The sequence below is a fragment of the Alosa sapidissima genome, chromosome 3, assembly GCF_018492685.1.
Source record: "Alosa sapidissima isolate fAloSap1 chromosome 3, fAloSap1.pri, whole genome shotgun sequence".
Lineage (NCBI taxonomy): Eukaryota > Metazoa > Chordata > Actinopteri > Clupeiformes > Clupeidae > Alosa > Alosa sapidissima.
Window position 1 is genome coordinate 31912067 of NC_055959.1, and position 23144 is coordinate 31935210.

At 42.9% G+C, this 23144-nt stretch overlaps 1 protein-coding gene across 1 annotated transcript; it reads right to left on the reverse strand.

The window, feature by feature from the left end:
• Nucleotides 1-452: 452 nt before the first annotated feature.
• Nucleotides 453-19118, reverse strand: LOC121704804 (inactive all-trans-retinol 13,14-reductase-like). The gene is made up of 11 exons (XM_042085303.1): nucleotides 18610-19118; nucleotides 12742-12924; nucleotides 11399-11640; nucleotides 10803-10998; nucleotides 5718-5915; nucleotides 5278-5397; nucleotides 4973-5111; nucleotides 4672-4781; nucleotides 3030-3196; nucleotides 1869-2028; nucleotides 453-809 (listed from the first exon to the last, which is right to left on the reverse strand). Exons 1-11 carry the CDS (start codon nucleotides 18773-18775, stop codon nucleotides 661-663), a joined length of 1830 nt encoding a protein of 609 aa, XP_041941237.1. The 5' UTR covers nucleotides 18776-19118; the 3' UTR covers nucleotides 453-660.
• Between the last annotated feature and the right edge of the window lie 4026 nt (nucleotides 19119-23144).

Genomic DNA, 23144 nt, shown 5'->3' on the forward strand with positions numbered 1-23144 from the left:
TGGAGCTACAGTGGAATTTTGATTTCGCAACAAGAATTCTCGGTCTAACCACTTATGTGCCGAGTGAGTGGGCGAACATAGGGCACCCACCAGCCCAGCACCAAACTCTGAGCACTGTAAACAAAATCAGATTTTTAAGGCAGTAAATGCTCCCGTTAAGAACCAAACCAGATTTTGTTTAAATCTAAACACGTATAGCTAATGAAAAATGTAGGGTTATTTTATCAAGTGTTATTTTGCAATATTTATTATCTTTGTTTTAGAATTTTCAAAAGAAAGGGGCGGAAATTGATGCTTTTTACGATAGCTTGAATGGTATTCTCTTGCTGTAAGTCACTTTGCATAAAAGTGTCTGCTAACTGAATGAAGGAATGTAAATGTTAATGTAATGGTGTAATTCATTTCACTCCATGGCACGTTCTAAAATACTGAGGAGGAAGTTGAAGTTGTGCTTGTGAAAGTGTGGTTATTTAATATCCATTGATTTCATACCATTCAAACGACACAAATCTCAAACTGGACCTTAAATGGGGAGCAAGACAGGCTGACGAGTAGCCATTAATGGAGAAGGTTTTCTTTTTTCAGGGGAAAAACTAGCCGATCCAGTCAGCCCTGGTCAGGCTCTTGCCATGTTAGAAATGGGTGTGTAAAGGCTAAGCTCTATGTCCTCCTCTTCAGGGCTCGCTGCTTCTTCAGCTTTTTCTTCAGCATTAGCAGGTCGATGTAGAGGATGCGGTCCAGAACAGCCGAGGCACACATGAGGCCGCCGTGCAGTGCGCCGGCCATCCCGTTACAGAACACATCCTGGCCTGCAGGGCACCACAAATACAATTTGCAAATATAAAAAACAGTTTGGAGAGTGCTTTCGTGATGACCTAAAGGGCCACACAACACCACAAATACATATAAAAACCCAGCTTGGGAGAGTCCTTTCATGACCTGTAACAGCCCATCCTGACCTGCAGGGCACCACAACACCACAGATAAACAAATAAATAAATACAGAACAGCTTGAACAGTCCTTCCATGACGCGTTTAGAACAGATTATAGCAAAGAGCCGTCAGGCGACTGCAGACGCTCATCGCTGATGCAATATTAACCACAGAGGAGCTGAATTCCAGCATCTGCATCCTTTTGATGTTATGTGAGTGCGGGCACGGACACGGACACACACAGAGAGAGAGAGAGAGAGAGAGAGAGAGAGAGAGAGAGAGAGAGAGAGAGAGAGAGAGAGAGAGAGAGAGAGAGAGAGAGAGAGAGAGAGAGAGAGAGAGAAAGAAAGAAAGAAAGAAAGAAATGGACAGACACCCCTGATTATAATATCCTCTTTCCCCCTACTGGGGATGAGTGTAATAGGAAAAGGTCAGTTGAAGTTGAAGAAGTCTCTGACTTTGTGCTGTCCGAGCCACACAGTCGTCTCACTGTGAGCTGGTTATCTGACGACATGTCTTCCTTTACAAAGTGGAATCCTCAGTGAGAGAGAGAGAGAGAGATAAAGCCCTATCTATCTCCCTTTGGAGACTTATCTGTTCATTTGTACAGATCAAAGCCACTCCAGCAGCCTACTGTAGCCTACCACATAGACACACTGGTCTGTTACTATTATGACTGCAATGCAGACCAAAAAATGACATTATGATGACCCTTTGCAGTTAGATGTACATCTTGAGATTATATATATATATATATATATATATATATATATATATATTATACTGTAACGACCAATGTAATTTTGCTATTGTAAAAAGGATGTGGAAGTAAGCACTGTGATTCCATTGTATGGATGAAATAACTTGACTTGAAATGATTAGATATGTGTCCGTGCCCTATTGTCACTCATTTGATGTTTGGTGGTGGGTCTCACCTGTTAAGAAGAGCCCTCTGACCGGCGTCTGGGCTCGTATGCTGGCCACGACCTCAGGGCTGAAGCGGCCGAGATTGTGTTCCGCTCCGTACATCTCTCCGCGCGGGGCTCCCAGGTAGTGGACGTTGGTCAGTGGGGTAGCAGCGTCCATGAACACCACCTCAGTAAGGGAGAAACACAGCACGTCATGATGGAGGAAGAGCACAGCAAAACAAAACAAGGGTAGCCACATCTACAGGTAAGCAGGACCCATTTTAAAATTGCTGTTCCTAAATGTCCCCTGGGATGAATACGATATCTCTCCTCTCAGTGGGTAATGTCTCACAGCTCTGCTCAGTGGAAGGTAAACACAACTCAATTCCGTTAGAATCTCACACATATTGATTCATCAAATGACAAGTTAATTACATCGCTGTTACAGTCTGCAATTATGAAATGTGACACTTCCTACCCAGCACACCTGATGCCTTAATTACTGGATCTCCCAGGCACACAACGAGCGCTATAGCTCTGTGCCTTTGCAGTGCTAAGAGCATCTATTCTAAACGATCCGCTGTGCCTCTGACCATAATTACATGCCTTTCACTGAGAAGCCAACCGCCCCCTGTAATTGTACTGTACACTACATTGTACAGTAGGGAGGCTACGGAACTGTATTTAGTTCAGTTTGTTGTTACTGTTACATTCTACCTATGCTAGTGGTAGAGCAAGTGGATATTATCCGAGTTCTGGCTCACAGGGTGGGGGGGGGGGTCAAATGAAGACCTGGTTGTAGTTGTAGCACGACTTGTGATGGGGAAAACAAGAAAAAGGAAAGAAATACCTCGTCCCTGAGCTGAAAAGAAATACCTTGTCCCTGAGCTGAAAAGAAATACCTTGTCCCTGAGCTGGGGGAAATACCTCGTCCCTGAGCTGAAAAGAAATACCTTGTCCCTGAGCTGAAAAGAAATACCTCGTCCCTGAGCTGGGGGGGGGGAAGAAATACCTTGTCCCTGAGCTGGGGGAAATACCTCGTCCCTGAGCTGGGGGAAATACCTCGTCCCTGAGCTGGGGGAAATACCTCGTCCCTGAGCTGGGGGAAATACCTCGTCCCTGAGCTGGGGGAAATACCTTGTCCCTGAGCTGAAAAGAAATACCTTGTCCCTGAGCTGGGGGAAATACCTTGTCCCTGAGCTGGGGGAACATCTGAAGAGCCCACTCCAGCAGCTCCTTGGCCATGCACGTTTTAAAGTCCTCGTAGTCCAAGCCTCTCCGGCCCAGCTTGGTGTCCTCCCACTCCTCAAACCACTCATACTTGGCCATGGTCAGCAGTGTCATACAGGACTTCCCTTTCAGAATGGAGAGGGAGGGGGGGGGGGGGGCAGAAAGAAAGAAAGAAAGAAAGAAAGAAAGAAAGAAAGAAAGAGAGGGGGGGTGGGGAAAGAGAGAGGGAGGGAGAGGGGGTTGGAGAGGGAGGGGAGGAAAGAAAGAAAGAAAGAAAGAAAGAAAGAAAGAAAGAAAGAGAGGGAGAGGGGATGGGAGCGGGAGAGAAAAGCATATGACTCTAATGACTCTCATGTGACATACTCAACGAGGTGCACCAGAAGGCTTCCAGCAGACCAATCTCGTAATTTTTAAAGATAATGACAACATTTCAGCATCCCACATCCAGATTCAGAACTAGACAATCCTGTCAGGCATCATGTCACCAATCACCACAACTCAGCCATGAGATATTAAGCTATATAAGTTACATGCGACACTCTCCCTTGTATGAAAATCTGAAGTGAATCGGACCATTCGTTTTTCAGATAAGTTGACTGAACCCAAACACACATAGACAGAACCAGATTACGATGCCCTCTGCCCCAACATTATGGACATCCTGAAGCTGAAGGCTTGGCTTGTGGAGACAGCTTTAGCATGGGAGTTAATGGAGGAAAGGTTTCCCTCAGGTGCCCAGGGAGGGTGACTGCGGAGTGACAAGGACAACTCTGATCAATGCTCCAGCAACGGATTTGAATGCAGAGTCTGCCAGCCTAGTGAAAGGTTGTTGATTTGAATAAAGAGCCAATTAAATCACATCACAGACGCAAGGTGTTGAATTGCTGGAAATGTTTATGACTTGGTCTGAGCCACTATGTTTATTTTCCCATTTACAGAGTCCGGTCGGTGTGTGATTTTTTTTTTCCAGGGCAGACTTACTAAAAGGACAGCTAAAGGACTGCATTAAATTTGCTGTTACTGCACTGGCTTAGAAAAGTCAACTCTACTTGAAACATAAAGACATGCCTACTCAATCCTGAATGTTTAGTTTCTCTAATAAACTGTTTCACGTTGGTGTAATTCCCCTTGAATGAGACCTTCTAATCTCAACAAAAGTAGAGTCACTTTGATACACCCACGTCAGTGTAACGCTCGTAAAATAAGGTTTTTTAACAACTTTGTGTGTGTTCATACACTATATCATACACAGCAAAGCTATTTACAAAAGCTTTCCGCCATTAAGAGGGAATGGAAGATCACAGACAACATCCTTTTATTTCCACTGAGACACCAGGAAAGACTGGGAAGCGGGGGGCACAAAAGCTTCAGTTATAGTTCGTCCTGCTGTCGCCCTGAGACCAGGTTTTGGTTCACCAAATATGACAAGGTTGACAAGGAAATATGACAAGGAAGCAAATATGCAAATATGACAAGGAATGGTTATTTTTGGCAAAACAATTCTAAAAAATGCATCCACTTGTATCCACTCATAAACATTGTTGCAATTTAAGCTGATTGTTATGAGTTTTACATGTCAGAACATCAGAACATCCCATACCTGGATGGCGAATGCTGGACGTTGGGTCTTTGGCAGATGGGAAAGTTATGAACATCATTGGGATGTTTCCCAGTACTTCCTCTCTACTAAAAGAACTGTAATTCTCCATTCTGGAAAACATGAGAGCAACAAAGAAATCCATCTGTCTTCGCCCAAGACAAGCAAACTTTTTGGTTTATTATACTCCACCATCTGTAAAATGAACAACAAATTCTAGGCACAATAAAATAAGAATGTACAACTACATTGAAAGGTAAACAATTGATCAATGGATGTTGACATAAAATAGTATGTTCCTTACAGCTGGTCCAGGTCATTGTGCTTGTACATCCAGAAACTAGTGGAGACGATACCGAGCTCTTCCTTTGTACCATCCAGACCCACAAACACCAGAAAGGAGCCCATTCCATGCTGAACCATGCTTAGCAGCCTCCGCACTTCTGTTCAGCCAAACATGGGGTTGATGACAAATATGAAATATTTTTTTTCTGGTTGATGTAGGCCTTTAATACTTTTCTCCTTTCCAGTGGCCATTCTGCTAGTATAGGAGAGAATGGATGCTATTGGTCATTGTTGACTATAAGGAAAACAAAAACAAACACTTGCCTGGTTTGGCATGCACGTCTGAAGGAAGGAATTTCTGAAAAGTGTTGAACATGCCAGCATCTGAGATGATTACTGGGGCTAACACCTCAACTTCCTCTTCACCTTTTCGTACGGTCACCCCTGGAGAGCAACGAAGGTCAAAGGTCATCACAGAGAGAAACCTGCGGCTTACTTAATCGTGACATACGTATAAAAGTATTCCTGGCATTGAAGGTCAAAAAAACATTAAGTGCCTTTACAATATCATACATGCAAAGAAGTATTCCAACTTTTGTAAAATAATATATATATATATATATATATATATATATATATATATATGTGTGTAAGAAGAACATTTAACTATCATTGAAAACTCATTTCATCACTCATGGACAATCTGTTCTTAGAATCATGTATTTGATAATGCAAGGAATACTGTGGCCAAAGGCCTCTCCCACCATATGCAGAGCCCTCCTGGCTGACCAGGATGCGTTGGACTGGAGCTCTAACCAGTACGGATCCTCCAGCTCGCTGGATCACTGGGGTGATGTGGAAGGCAAACTCGCTGGCGCCACCTTGTGGATAGTAAGCCCCTCGCTTATAGTGATGCAGGAGTAGTGCATTCATGAGGAAACTGGAATTTTTTGGCGGCACACCTGTGATCACCATAGCAACAGACATGGAGGTATATGATGGTGGTCAGACCAATTAGAGTATATGGAATGTACATAGAAATTGAAAAAGACAAAAGCTGCAAGATCTACATTGCTAATAGTTTATCAGCAAATACTGTGGTATGAAATGAGAAAATGCTGTGCCATCCATTTTATTAAGAATTTCCATTGAGAGAGTAAAATGAATATACTAACACACCCTGATCACTGCTGCAGGCTAAACAAAACTTTCCCAGGACACTTAACCATACTGTGTGTAACAAACCTGTCTCAGTAACCTATGATCTGATATCCATCTCCTTCTAGAAAGTTCACAGCACACAGCAGCCATACAGTTACACACAGTCGGAAGGCGCACACGCACGCACGAACACACATTCACACTTACAGTGAATGTCAGAGTCTAAATGTCCTAAGTTACACACAGTCTGAATGCCAGCTTGTACCATCTGTCTCTATCCCCTCTCAGACATGCACTAAACTCCTGACATGATCCGGGAATTAAACCAGTCAAATATTTGGAGGCACTTAGAAATTTCCATTCCACTCCATTACAGACAGAATACCAGCTGTTTTCAGATTACATTATGTGTGCTTACATAATTGCAAAAGGGTTCTCGACTGTGTAGAAAGAAATGGCTGATCTATAATGCAATATTGCAATATCTACATTGCCCATTATCAGCAACCATTCAGCCAATGTTGCAAAGGCACATTCTGTTTACTAATCTGATATTTTAAAAGGCTAACTGAGATGATCTCAGCTGATATTCTGTCTATTATGGAGTGGAATGGAAATTTCTAAGTGTCTCCAAACTTTGGTAGTGTATAGTATATATGTGTGTGTGCGTGTGTGTGTGTATCGAAATCACCTGGGTCTGACACTACCAGCCCCCTTATACAAAGTCCTGAGGTCACTCGGGTGAGCATATATCTGAACACACTAAACATCTAGAGCACGGGTGAGGGGGCGTGTTGATAATGTTGCATGCGAAACCGATGGTGTCCCCTTGGCAGTTTATAAGTTTATGACCCTCATGATCAAGTACATCCATTAATTCTCGTTCATGACAGACTGGCACTAATTTGCAAAGATGGGAAGTTCCCTTGAAACAACCATTGTACTGTTCTCCCTGAGTTTGTAGCATCAGCCACATAAATGGGCATATGATTTTATTAAGACAGATCTTATTTATTGTTACATATCAGATGTGTTACTAAATATTTAGTAGGTCATCTCTCTTTATACTGTTTAAAACCTGGCCAGGTACTTTTTATCTCTATTTCTATACCTTTGTAAATCTCTTGCCATCTTGATTATGGGCATCAGTGATCCAGGACAAGTAAGCATTTAGCAGACGATAGGGCCCAGAACTGTCACTCACCTTTTCACTCACTCGCACCCACTTCTCCTCTTCTTGCCCTATGGCTGCGCTCACAGAGAGTCACGTTATGTGTTTAAACAGGACGCGGGAGAAAGCTAGGGGGGAAATGAATGAAGGAAGGAAGGGGTAGAAGTCTAATGGCGTTCTGATATCCTCTAATCGCTTCATGGAATTAATAATGAATTGTCTGGCTCGTATACACCCGATACATGGAATATCTGACTCTACAGCTCAAGGAGGTGAGATTGATCCTTTTTTCCCTTTTTTTCGCTTTTCAAGCCTACAGAGCTGGGGATGAAGCTGGCATGAAAACAGCGAGAGCCAACCTGTCCCGTGGCATCAAGGAAGCAAAAAAGGAATACACTCACAAGATAACCACCCACTTCAAAGACAGCAGGAACGCACAAAGCCTATGGCAGGGCATTCAGGCCCTCACGGACTACAAGCCCGCGCCACAGAGCTGTGAGAGCAACATCCCTCTGCTCAACAACCTGAACCGCTTCTTTGCTCGCTTTGAAGCACAAAACAGCACCTGCCCACAGAAGACACATCCCCCTCTACATGAGCAGCCCCTGTGCCTCTCTGCCGACAGCGTGAAGAGGACACTTGCTGCTATCAACACCCGTAAGGCAACAGGTCCAGACAACATCCCAGGTCGTGCGCTGAAGGACTGCGCAGGGGAGCTTAAGGATGTCTTCACAGACATCTTTAACACTTCCCTGAAGCAAGCCATCGTCCCATCATGTTTCAAAGCTGCCACCATCATACCTGTGCCGAAGAAAACTGCTCCATCCTGCTTCAATGACTACCGCCCTGTGGCACTGACACCCATCATCATGAAGTGCTTCGAGCGGCTTGTCATGTCACATATCAAAGCCATTCTCCCCCCCACCCTGGACCCCTTCCAGTTTGCATACCGAGCCAAGCGGTCTACAGAGGATGCAATCTGCTCTGCCCTCCACCCAGCCCTCACCCAACTGGAAAAAAGAGACTCATATGTGAGATTGCTGTTTATAGACTTCAGTTCTGCATTCAACACCATAATACCACAACAACTCATCTGCAAACTTGACAAACTGGGACTCAGTACCTACCTCTGCAACTGGCTACTGGACTTCCTCTGTCAGAGGCCCCAAGTAGTACGTGTTGGCAACAATACCTCAAGCAGCATCACACTGAGCACAGGGGCCCCCCAAGGCTGCGTGCTCAGTCCGCTGCTCTTCACCCTGCTGACGCATGACTGCACTGCAACCTACAGCAACAATCACATAGTGAAATTTGCTGACGACACAACTCTGGTGGGTCTCATCACTAAGGGCGACGAGACTCAATACAGGTTGGAGGTCGACCATCTGACCACGTGGTGCAGGGACAACAACCTCCTGCTGAACGTCAGCAAGACCAAAGAGATTGTTGTTGACTTCCGGAGAGGTCACACCCAACACCTGCCACTGACCATCGACGGTGCTGTGGTGGAGAGAGCGAGCAGCACCAAATTCCTGGGGGTGCACATCAGTGAAGACCTCTCCTGGACCACCAACACTGCATCACTGGCGAAGAGAGCTCAGCGCCGCCTGTACTTCCTGCGGAAACTCAGGCGTGCAAGTGCTCCACCAGCCATCATGACCACATTCTACCGAGGCACCATTGAGAGCATCCTCTCCAGCTGTATCGCTGTGTGGGGCGGAAGCTGCACTGAATACAACAGGAAAGCCCTGCAGCGCATAGTGAACACAGCTGGAAGGATTATTGGTGCTTCACTCCCCTCCCTGAAGGACATTTACACCACCCACCTCACCTGCAAGGCGACCAAAATTGTGAGTGATGCAAGTCACCCCGCTCACAATCTGTTTGATCTACTGCCCTCTGGGAAGAGGTACAGAAGCCTGCGCTCCCGCACTACCAGACTCACCAACAGCTTCATACACCAAGCTGTAAGGATGCTGAACTCTCTCCCTCCTCTCCCCCCTCCACCCTCAGCTACATAACATCCTGGACATTGGACCCAAAATGGCCGCCTGCACTACTCCACTTGCACACTTGCACACTTGTACACTTTACAACTTGGTGTTGTTGTCCTGAAAACACAACACTTCACACCACTATCCCACTTTCTTTCTTACTTAGGTCAAACAGAACTACCCAAGCCTTTTATTGGCCTGACTTTGCACTAGTATTTTATTGACTGTCTATGCACAATTTCAACCAAATTTTGCTGCTCTTATTTTTTCACTATTATATGTGCCCTCTTATTTACTTATTTACTTACTTTTTTGTTTACTTGAATGTTATGTTTGTCTGTGGACCTAAATTGGCAAAATATGTCTTGTCTTCACCGTGGGATAGTGAGAAACGTAATTTCGATCTCTTTGTATGTCTGGAACATGTGAAGAAATTGACAATAAAGCTGACTTTGACTTTGACTGAGTTTAAAAGACTGTCTTGCGACAACCTTGGACTCATGGAATACTATAATTTTGGGACTGAAAGAAGATACGGAGTTTTTTGACGTTACTTTTGTTTAATGCGCATCGCTGGATGCTTTTTTTTTTTGTTGTTGTGCCGCATCTGCGCCGTTTGGACGATATCTCTCCCTCTCTCTATCTCTCTCTCTCTCTCTCACTCACTCGCTTTCTTTTCCTCACCCTCACGAGAGTGCTCTAAATAAAGCCAAGCATTATAGAGATCATCTTGAATGCGTGTTTTAATGTACCCATGACGTTAATTTGTTGACAACCATTTGAGTTTGTTACAAGTTTTATGCACATCCACTACGTGAACACAGTGAAAAGAAAGCCAAGATAACAACCACTGCATAGCGATTTAACTGTAGGCCTAGGCTATTACTGTATGGCCAGATGCCACTGCTTATCATCATTACTGACTGATACTGTATATTGTGCATCCTACCCTGACATATTGTGCGTCAACTCTGGCTTGTTCCTTCATTAAACCACCCAGAACATTAATCCAGGTAGGGCTGCAATGATTAAATGACTAATCGCTTAGTTGTCGACTATTAAATTAATCGGCAACTATTTTGATTATCGATTAATCAGTTTGTGTAATGGTTTTGAGGAAAATACTTAAAAATTCTGATAATAGCTTCAAAACTTGAGTATTTTAAGCTGTACTTACTCCTCTATGACTGAACTAATATCTTTGGTGTGTGGACAAAACAAGGTATTTGAAGACATAATCTTGGGCTTTGGAAAACAATGATCAATATTTCTTTACCATTTTCTGGCATTTTATTGATCCAACAACTAATCGATTAATCAAGAAAATAGTCGGCAGATTAACCGGAAATGAAAATAGTCATTAGTTGCAGCCCTAACTCCAGGTATAAACAAGTCTCACCCATGCAATGTCCGCACGGGTGGATCATGTTTAAACACTCGAGTCCGTCCATGAGATCCAGACCTAATTGCATGGACATTGTCCAGAGGTCATGTCTGAAAACAGCTTCTGTTTGACCACCCACCATAGAAGAGGTATGCCGAGAGGACGTGCAGGTCCTTGTTGTGGGTCAGGCTGGACATGAGCAGAGAGTGGCTGGTGGAGGAGAGGCCGAAGACGGGGGAGAGGAGGCCCAGCAGCCCGCAGCGGATGACCAGTCGCGTCAGCCACAGGGGCAGCAGTTTCAGCATGGCGAAGAGAGGGGTGTGACGGGCCGACAGCTGGGGAGAGAGGCAGGGTGTATGTGTGTGTGTGTGTGTTTGTGTGTGTTTACCATTTAAATTAAGCAAAAAAATAAATAAAATATATGTGTAAAATTCTCAAAGGTTTGCGAACTCAAGTGTGCACAACACACACAGATCACTGATCGATTAGATCAGGGCACTGCATTTAATTAGATTTAATTAGAGGAATGTCTTAGTATGGCTGTAATGTGCTGCTCTATTGTTGACTGTTGTCACCTGCCTGTGCATGTGCTTGTAGTCAAGGTCACTGAGCACAATAACCACAATTACACACGATGACGCACAACTCCTCCATGACAACCCCAACACCAGCCTTCTAATGCCCCTCTAGAGAAATCAGATTAGACACACACACACACACACACAGTGGAAATACCTTCATGAGTTTCATAAACTCGTCCACGGCCTTCGTGTCTTCTGGGAACTGTTTGCTCAGGCACTCGTGCATCTCCGTCTTCCCCGAGACGACGTGGTACTCCCTGCGGCCCTCGCCCTGTCCGATGACCACCGTGTCGAAGTGCTGCTCCAGGCGGGCGAACTGCAACTGGCCCTCAGTGATCTGGTCCAGCGCCACACTCAGCAGGCTGTTCTCATGCAGTTGCCCCAGGTAGTGGATGCCTGTCGTGGGGTGGGGCAGGAGAGAGGGGGTAGAAGGCAAGGGTAGAGGGCAAAAGATAAAATATGAGTTCTGCTTGATAGTAGATGTTCTCAGATACTACATCTTGTTTAAAGGAGGTGATTGGTAATGCAGTCACTATACTATTACTAATAATACCTTTCTGACCCCAACCTTTCAAACCGCAAGCATCATAACTTTTTCCCCACCTACCATATATAATGACATTATACATATAATGCTTGATACAGTGGTGCTCATAAGTTTACACACCCATGCTGAGGTTGGCTAAAAAGAGGAATAAAAAAAAATAATCTTTTAGAAATTGATCTCCATAAGGATCAGAGATTGACATGAAAGAGATTGGCATGGGGTACTTTCCATAAGATCATCTCTCAATGCAAATCAAACCAGCTATTAGGCTAACTGAAAAAAATCTATGCCAATCTCTAGGTATGGTGAAGGGTATGTGATGATGTAGGGCTATTTTAATTTCATAGGCCAAGGGAACTTTATCAGGATGCATATTATCCTGGATTCATGAAATAACTGGCCTTTAAAAATAAAAATTTGCCTGCCTCTATGGGAATTTAACATAGGGGTGTGTATACTTGCCCCCTGTATTTTAAGGAAGAACATTTATTTATTTATTTACGATACATTATTCATTCACAAAGAAAATTGGTGTCCTTAGAGGTTGGATTTTTCCTCATGCTTTTAATTAAGGCATTAAGATACATTTCCATAAGATTATTTTTGAATTCCTCTTTTTAGTCAACTTTAGCATGGGTGTGTAAACTTATGAGCACAACTGTATGATTATATTTTATTCTGTTGCATACTTTGTAGTTCTGCTTTATGTAGATCAGCATCACTGTGGTTTAGGTTTTCTACAGAACATGAACTAAACACTGTGACCAAGTCACTATGCATGAAATATGTACTAAATGCCAAAGCACTGTAGGGCAATTATGGTGTTAAGGCTGTTGAATAACAACATTTGATTGCACTGTAGTATGTCTCTAGGATCACTGGGGGTTTTAATACAATTAAGCTGACCAAGGAAATGGAGCGAACACGCATGTTCACATTTAGTGTCTTACCCACATCAAACTCAAAGCCCTGGTTCTCAAAGGTGTGGCAGCATCCACCAGCCTGGTCATGCTGCTCCAGCACTAGAACCCTCTTCCCAGCTTTAGCCAGCACAGCTGCTGCCGACAGGCCTCCGATACCGCTGCCAATGACAACTGCATCCAAGTGGTCCGGAATGCGATCTCTATGGAAACCTTTTGGGAAACAATGCGATGCCGAGATGAGCTCTTTTAACCGATGGTGTGCTTGGCTTAGAGGGGGGGGGGGGGGGTTTAACAGTGTTATGAATCAGCCCACACACACACACATTCAGTGAGTGACCCATTTTCTTTTTATTTTTCTGTTTGGGTCAATAATACTCCCTTTCCTTTTCCCCCAGAGTCACGCTCTTCAAAAATGAATCCTTCTCTTCTTCCTTCTCCTCTGGTTTGGGGCTCCGTGGAATAGCCGATTAGATTGAGTGGGGCCGAGAAACTTGCTCAGGGGCGCGTTGGGGCACATACAATCCATTAGCAGGATGGTGACAGTGGAAGGTGGCAGTTATGTTAACCTCTGAAAATGTGACGGGCCCGAGGCCTTACAACTCCCCGTATTAGGTTTTGAAATGAAGATGTAGCAGGAGCATGAGGATCATAAGAAAAGTGTGACAGATGAGTTATGACAAGCAAACCTAGTAGCTGAGCCTAGCAATACTGAAATAGTCCTTGGGGCAAGCACAAACTTTTTGACACATGACTGACTCTAATTGGCAAGAAATCCAAAAAGGTCAGGTTCAATACTGCAATAATGCAGGGGTCTGTTTACTTGGCAGACATAAACATTCATATAGCATACTGGTGCACCCATAATAACCTGGGTGACAAGTTCTTTGAAAATGTGTGTATGCCTGTGTCTGAGTAAATAAGTGGTTCTTATGAGTTATGGTTTGTTTATTTATATGGTATATTGTTTCTTTTCATTACTGATTGTTGATTGCATTGACATTATTATTACTGCTGTTTTCCTTAATGTAGTCAACTTTTTAACACTGTTAACTGTTATGTTTTTTTATTATTCTTTCACACAAACATATGACCATTTGTGGATATTTGTGGGCGGTAATAGTAACGTGCCATGTTGTTGGAGGTGTAAACAAAAGCTGTATCGCCATTGAGATCACATAGAAAGGAGCTGGCTCAAGGGTTATAAAAGTATTTTGATGTGTTGTATAACGAGAGCACAGTTTTTACGGCTATCCATGTCTGTTAATTTCTGGCTCCTTAGCTATCATTTTGCTATAACTATAACAAGCTAAAAAAAACACACACACTTACATCATCACTGTCATCACCTCACATACATACAGCACACCGCTTGCTACAGTAAGCCTCCTCTACATACTTGCTGCACACTGCCCCCCCCCCCCCTACATACACAGCACATTGTCTTCAGGATCTTCTCCAACACACATCCTCTACATACTTACAGCACACTGCCCCCACCTACCCACACAGTCACTGCTCCACTCCCTCCCGCCCACACACACACACACACACACATCTTCACTCGCATACATCATACACACAGTCCTCTGCTTGCAATAGTAAGTCCCTTCACCATACTTGTAGTACACGCCCCCGCCCCCCCCCCCCCCCCTCTCCCCTACATATACAGCACATTATTTCATCAGGAAGCTTCTCCAACACACATCCCCAACATACTTACAGCACACTGCACCCCCCCCCCCCCCCCCAAAAAAAAAAAAAAAAAAACACAGCACATTGTCTCATGAGGAAGCTTCTCCAACACACATATTGCACACTGCCCTCTCCCCACATACACAGCACACTATCCCATCTCCATTGTCATCCCCCCAACACACACACCAAGACCCCTGGCAGTTGGGTTAGCCCCTTGAGCCGTGGATCTGCCTAAGGTTTCTTCCTTAGTAAGGGAGTTTTTCCTTGCCCCTGTTGCTCTTGGGTGCTCCTTCTTGGTGCCCCCCCACCCAATCCCATCCTCCCCCACCTTTCTTATGCAGCTCTTGCCACTTAATCTACTAAACCCCCTCTTCTACTGCACTTTTTACCCCCCATAAATGCACAAATAGGCTGACACCAGACATAATTTCACTGCATTTCTTACATCCAGTAACTATATGCATGTGACAATAAACTTCCTTGTATCCCTTGTAAGCTATTTGACGTCTTTAGAACACTAAACAGATCGGAAGTGCCTAATGCTGAGTTACTCCAGACAGTCTAGATGTTTTGACTTTAATCACTCCTATGATATTTGCTATTGTCTATCCAAAGTAAGGGGCCCGTTTCGAAGCTAACTGATGGTCAAAAACTCAGATACTCCCGATTGTTTGTGAAAATCATTCCCCTTGCATTTTGCGGTGAGGTCCATGGCATGGCACATGCCACAGAAATATTACTTAATTTTGCGAGTGAGCGGTCACTCCCCCCACCTGCGATGTGTTGTCGTCCCCCCCCCACCCCACCCCCCCCCAGTTTGAGAACCACTGCCTTAATAGATTCCCTTTCAATGTGCAATAGAAGTCTAAAGTGTCAGGCAGGAATGGAGTCACCTCACTCAGCTCAAGCTTATTCTGTTCAAAAGATGTGGACCATCAAATACATCTTGACCATTGTAATACATAATATTACATGTGACAACTAACCCCTTAGGCAGTGTGACAAGCAACCCTAACTGAGATGTTTTTGAGTTGAGAATAACAAACACACGTTGTAGTGTAGCTAAGAAAATACCAATCTAAATGGTAGGTCTCCCTTCATACTTTTATGTTAAGAATGGTTTTGTTATATGGACCCTTTCAAGAGAGTTCCATTATCAGCATCATAGTTGGCCCCACAAGACTTCCTTTTTAACATTCCATATGTTATCATAGAGCAGAGGAAGTAGATTGGGGCCCAAATAGAACGTTCAAGCATTGTTTTTGTTTTTATTGTTGAAAGGGTCTATACCCACTGTGTAAAAAAAAACTAGAAGAGACACCCCAAAGTGCTTCACATTTACATATTCATATGAAGAAAATTCAGATCCTCTCATCTCAATGTTATGCCTCTTCTTACTCCTGAAATATCCTTGTTAGACAAGTGCTATTTCAAGAAAAGGTCCTTGTATATGGCTCTAGAGGCATTTCAACAGGACTTTTTATCATATTTAACATGTGCTGAATCCAACTAGCCCTGTTCCCAAGCAGAATTTTGAGTTTTTGACCATCTAATTAGCATCAACAAAATGGCTGCCAAAATGGCGATTTTGGGCACTTTCTTCAGACGGGCATCATTATACCATGTAAATAAATTAATATTGTTCACATCTGTGCATCTCAGAAATCTCCCGTGGGCAATAAATAAAAAGTAAAGGCTATGAAAAAAATAATAATGCAAAAAAACTATGATTATGCTAATTAGCCTTATTATCACCTTATGAACCATACTCTTGACTATGTTTACGCTCCTCTTTGGCAAAGAGTTCCTTAACTAATCACGAACAACTGTTAACTAACAAGCTAGCATCATATCCTTGATTCCAAATGGGAAAGATGGGCAGCAGTCACATGTTTCATTTGATTAGATTATCTTAGATTATCTGGTGACATGCTCCACCTCAGTCCTGTTGATGAGGATGGGGCTTTGTGTGCTATTTGACTTCCTGAAGTCCACAATGAGGTCTTTGGCCCTCTTGTTGTTGAGAGCCAAGTTGTTATGTGCTGGACCTCCTCCCTGCAGGCTGTTTCATTAGTGTTGCTGATGAGAGCAATCACAGTAGTGTTGTCTGCAAACTTGACAATGGTGTTAGAGCCATATACAGGTATGCAGTTGTAGGTGAAGAGGGAGTAAAGGAGGGCTCAGCACACGCCGGTGTTCAGGGTGAGGGTTGAATAGGTGATGTTATCTAATCTAACAGACTGCGGTCTGTTGGTTAGGAAGTCCAGAATCTAGTTTCAGAGGGAGGTATTGATGCCCAGTTCACCGAGTTTGGTGATCAGTTTGGAGGGGATAATGGTGCTGAACTGAAGTCAATGAACAGCATTCTCACATACGTAGGTGTTGCTATTGTCAAGGAGGGACAGGGCGGAGTGAATTGCCGTAAAGATGGCATCCTCTGTGCTCCTGTTCTGGCAAATTCTCTTGAAGCATTCTAAACTGCAAACAAAATCTACCTCTGGGTACAAATAAAGTAACTTGAACTTGCACTAGTTATGAAGTTATTCATCTAGCTATTAATTCACAGGACATTCAATCATTTTACTAACACAAAGGTTATGAAGAAATATGGGTAACACTTTATGGTAAAGGTACATGAATCATCATGAATTCATGCATTAATTAATTCATGATTTATGCATTACTTCATTCCTTTATATCCTACGAATCATCAGGAATTGACAGGAATTCATATACTCTCATTCATGATGACCTCATGTATGAACAACACATCAACTAAAGCATTAGGTGTGATGGGTATATCATTATGATTTATGATTTCTTAAGCATGATCATCATGATTACATGAATTTTAAGTCAATTGGTCATGCATTCATCATGTCTGTGGCCCCTCAACTAAAGTAGCGAATAATGGCATGTGTTTAGAGAACTCCAAAGTTATGTTCAAATCAGAATTTGAGCGATGACCACATTTTTGGCAGAAAAATAAATAGTTATGATCATGCTTAATACATCATAATTTATAATGATGTGCCCACCGTACCTAATACTTTAGTAATGTGTTCATGTATGAGGTCACACTCACAAATGACAAACTATGAACTCAGTAAAGTCCTGATGATTAATTAGATATTAATGAATGAAGTAATACATAAATCATGAATTAATTCATGCATGAATTTATGATAATTCATGTACCCTTACCGTAAAGTGTTACCAAAATTGGGTAAAGGCCTATGTACTCCAAGACTACATACATTACCAACCTAATTCACTTCAATTATGTAAAATGTAATGTAAATCAGGTTTTATGGCCAAGTATACTTGCGTATACAAGAAATTTGGTCTCTGCATGTATCCCATCCGTGAATTAGTGAACACACAGGTCACACATTGAAGCACATATTAACCTGGAGCAGTGAGATGCCTTGCTACAGTGATGCTCGGGGAGCAGTGAGGGGTTAGGTGCCTTGCTCAAGGGCACTTTTTTCCCTACTGGTCGGGGATCGAACCGGCAACCCTTTGGTTTCAAGCCCGAAACCCTCAAAAAACATAAGTCTCATTCGTCAAATACCGTGTGCCTGCTCAGTTACACAATTTTAACAATTACATTTTTCAAAGTTTTTTTCAGGTAATTAACATAGGCATAATATAGATTGTTTTTCTTTTTTTCACAGCCTGTATCCTTGATCTATTGGCCAAGGGAGATTTCTGTGAACAATATGAATTAATTTACATGGTATAATGACATCCCCCCCAAAGAAAGTGCCCAAAATCACCATTTTGGCAACCATTTTGTTTATGCTAATTAGATGGTCATAAACTCAAAATTCAGCTTGGGAACAGGGCTAGTTGGATTCAGCACACCTTAATTATGTTAAAAAGTCCTGTTCCCAACTTTTACTAAAAAATGCCTCTAGGAAGCACATATCTCAAAAATATCTCCTGTCTATGTGGATGAACTGTGACCCCAATAGCCTACTGAACATTTCTGTATGGTTTGTAACAGCACCCTTTAGTAAGTGAGATCTGATGAGTGTGACAACCAACCTCGGTCTCCCCTACGGTAGGCTACAGATTTTGCTCCTAGTGCCTCTCCAATTTTGTAGTGGTGTTAGGCTTATAAATTGGGTATACCACATTAGGCTACATGCCACAATCAGAAACAGCAGACATCCTACAGTGCTCTCCTAGTCATACCTTTCTTCAGCACCTGGTCTCTCTGTTTCTGGTCCATCACAAGAGGGGCAGGCGGCCGAAGACACTCCTGAGTGAAGATGGGGGGCTTTTTGAATAACCTGTAAATGATAAGGGCCGCGCCAACAGCTACCACAGCGGTGAACGCGGCAAAGAAGAACAACCACATTCTCCACGCGCGGCAGGAATCGGTGATGTAAGAGTCAGCACGCTCACTTCTCCAGACCGGTCTTTGGTGAGGCCAGATGAACAGCAGCTGTAAGACTAATTAAATGTATTAACTAGATACACCCCCGATAAAGAGTGAATTTGAAGTGAAAATTGCACTTTGTATGCAAGACGTAGACTAGTTTGCGAATTGATTTTCTAAATTCATACGTTTTCCCAGAGGCTCGGGTGAACGTGTTGAGTAGAAAGGGAATGAGAGAATATGCATGGGGTCCTTTTATGTCCCATCCACGAACACGGATGAAAGGCTCGTCTTACAACACTGAGGGAATTGTAATGATCACATTGGCGGGAGAGACGTCACGAATCCAATTCCTTCTCGACACAGTGGTTTCCGGCCGACTGGCTTAACGTATTGGAAGTCATGGTGGGGGGGGACAGAGGGGCTTTTTGGTTAGATGTGAATAATAAAAAAAAAAAATCAATGTTGAGTCTGTCGTTAGCCCAGTAGCCTAGGCCATTATACCGAGCAAAATCTGAATCATGCGTAGCACGTCCAAAAAGACCTAATTTAAACTTGGAAGTGTAGCATAAATGAGAAACTCATTGCCTCAACATGAAGGCTATATTATGCCTTTCTATGATGACATTTTTCATGGTATTTTAACACATTCAGGCATCAGAATGGACACCCCCCTACTATATTTATTTTACTGTGGTTGTATGCATTGATTGTATGATTCATATAGCCTAGGCCCTATGTCTATGGTTTTATGGAATGTCACCTGGGGCCTCAGGGCAGGTTGGGGAATCTGATACTAGGCTAGTGACAAATGGTCAGAAAGGGCTTTAGTTTTTGAGATACCCCTACCGGAGGTAGAACTAAACCCATCTCTAAGGTCTTCCATATATGAAATGGATTCTTGGCTAAAAATATTTTACTGCTAAGATTGTTAAATTAACAGATATTGTTATACACCCCAAAACCAAAAAAGGACTAAAATATAGCCTGTCCGTATTGGAGTTAAGGCATATAAATTAGTGCAGATCAATCACACAAGCTCTGAGAGCTTTGAAACTTGGCAAGTTCATAGTCAGGAAGTTGCTTTACCTACTAGAAAAGACTGGATGTGAATATCTTGATGTATGGAATGAATAGAGACATGTAAACATACACCTAAAATAAGCGGACATGCAAAAAATGAATATCTATGCAGAATGTTTTCATTTACTTTGTAGCTGCTTTACCAGGGATTATCATAGAAACACATATGATGGCTTGTTGGAAAGGTGGGGTTGTTCTGAATCCAACAATACCAAATATGTAAATATAGTATGACAAATCAGGGTGTTCTGTCACTCAATGTATGAGGTGTCCAAAATGAAAGAAAATGTTGACAAATTCATTGTTACTGCAAGGTAAGTGCTGCTCTATATTTACATTTAATAATGATACATTTCATATGTCTCAGTATTAAACAATTCATATGAAACACAGATCCAACTGAATCAGGTTAACATTGGAATGGAACACCTTTATTAAAATATTTATATTCACTTTGTTTTGGTCAAGTCATTACTGAATAATGGAAAATAATATTGTTAGCTTTTGTCTGTCCAGACCAGCAGTGGACACAGTGGCCTACAATGCTTACTTCACCCCTAAGTAGCTAAACAGTTAGTTGTAGAAACTACTTTCCCTAGCTATGAAAGTACTTAGCCCTCTGACCAATGTTGCACGTGTAATTCAACTTGATTTGCATTTCAATGAAAATTCTGAAATGTATATCATTTTTCCTTTTCACTAGTCTTTTGAATTATGGAGAATGTCTTACAGGCATTGGATCCAAAGCTTTGTATCATTTGTGGGAAACATTTTGAAAAGGGCAAGAAAAAAGATCCCTATGTCCAAAACTCTACAGTAGAAGGCCTCCAACGCATACTTACCCTTGCTCAGCAGAGAGACAGATGGTGATGTCCATAAAACTTTGGCTCCATATACAGATGATATTTCCTCCAAAATCAAAGTTTCATATCATGTAGAGTGAACTACTGCAGTAAGACAAAAATAAGTGAGCAGCAGCAAGTTGGAAATGTTGAGAGTGAGAGCACATCTGCACCAAGAAGGCTGAGTAGGGTTGAAACAACATAATTTCAAATACTGAGAGATTCTTTCATTTGTGGGAAGGCCAGCTCTAGATCAGAACCTCTGACAGCCAATTCGACTGGTACAGGGGCAATGTAAATTATAGGCCAAGTATACTTGCGTATACAAGGAATTTGGTCTCTGCATTTATCCCATCCGTGAATTAGTGAACACAGCACACAGTGAACACAATGAGGTGGAGCACACACTAACCTGGAGCAGTGAGCTGCCTTACTACAGCGGCGCTCGGGGAGCAGTGAGGGGTTAGGGGCCTTGCTCAAGGGCACCGTGGATGTGGGCATGGGAGAGCAGTGAGGGGTTAGGTGCCTTGCTCAAGGGCACCATGGATGTGGGCATGGGAGAGCAGTGAGGGGTTAGGTGCCTTGCTCAAGGGCACCATGGATGTGGGCATGGGAGAGCAGTGATGGGTTAGGTGCCTTGCTCAAGGGCACCGTGGATGTGGGCATGGGAGAGCAGTGCTCAACCACTTCCCCCGCCTTTTTCCCCTTCTGGGTCGGGGATCGAACCGGTAACTCTTCGGTTAGCCCGAACCCCTAACCAGTAGTCCACGGCTTTCCCCAGTACCAGAGAAAAGGTCCTTTGGGCAGCTTCTGAATGTACATTCAAATTCTTTCATGCCCATGATCTCTTTGCATATGATGGCAAATACCATAAAATGTGCCTTGCACACTACATCTCTAAACAAAATATAACAGCAGCAATAGAAAAGAATCAAAAAAGCAGACCAATGTCTATAACAAAGCCTTTATTAAGCTCACTGAATACATTGATAAAACAGTATTGTCCAAAGATATAAAAGTGAGGACTCAATTCTTTGACTGATAGCTATGACAACATACTAAAGACCATTGCTGAGCAAGAAGGTGTGTCTATAGTTCAACACAAGAAATATAGATCCTGGAAACTAAAGGAAAGCTGATACAGCATTACAAAGACAGGCTTGCATTTGGTCTACGTCCAAGACAGTCAGATCTGATCTGCTCAGATAGTATGACCATATTGTGCACTGAGGGAAGCTGCTAAACTCACAGAAATAACAGTAGACTGAGACTACACTCCCACAGACAAGTCAGAGTCTTTCTAAAATCCAAATATTACACAGGGCTGCAGACATATTGAGGAAAAGCATGGATCAGGTAGAGCATGACAGTGAGTAATATGTCAGCATGACTGTTTCCAATGCAGCAAGTATGTACCCAACATCCTGTATGACTTTGTGAACTGTTGTGTTGATTAACATGCCCACAGAAATTACTAAACATGTGATGATGACCCAGCTTCAAAGGAGAATCTGTGTGTTATCGCAATTTGTCATGATCTCATTGAACAGATCTGTCACATCCATACGCCAATCACACTGGGACTTCCCATTTTGATACATCATAAGTTTGGTAGTAAGACAGTCATCAATGAGCTCAGTGCAATGGGACACTGTGTTTCCTATACAGAAGTTAGGCACTTCTCACATCTTTTGCAGCAGACCAGATATCAAGGACAGAGGGTGGTGTCTACATCCCAACTGGCCCCACTGGAGTTGCTGAACATGGAATTTGTGATGCAGCCATCAGCAACTTTGACCAAAATAAAGACACCCTGGATGTGAAGCGTAAAAGAATGGACAAAATGTACCTGTATACAAGTTTATCTCCATCCATTCATATCAATCGTGTTTAAGGTGATGAGGGACCTCTGAACATGAGGGAACCTGTGCTAGGCATTTATCTGCTGTGGAGACTTGGCCTCTTCGGAACACAACAGACATCATAGCATGAGTTGTACACTTCCCATCCAGGGTGTCTTCATTTTGGTAAAAGTTGTCGATGGCTGCATCAACAATTCCATGTTCAGCAACTCAAGTGAGAACAGTTGGGATGTAGACACCACTGTCCTTGATCTATATTTCTTGTGTTGACTCACCTTCATGCTCAGCAATGGTCTTTAGTATGTTCTCATAGCTATCAGTCAAGGAGTTGAGAGTTGAGAGTCCTCACTTTCCTACCTTTGGACAATACTGTTTTATCAATGTCTTCAGTGAGCTTTGGCTTTGCTATAGACATTGGTCTGCTTTTTCATTCTTTTCTATGGCTTCTGCTATATTTCATTTAGAGATGTAGTGTGCAAGGCATTTTATGGTATTTGGTATCATGCAAAGAGATCTTCATCAAGCCTTTCAGAAGCTGCCCGAAGGACCTTGTCTCTGGTA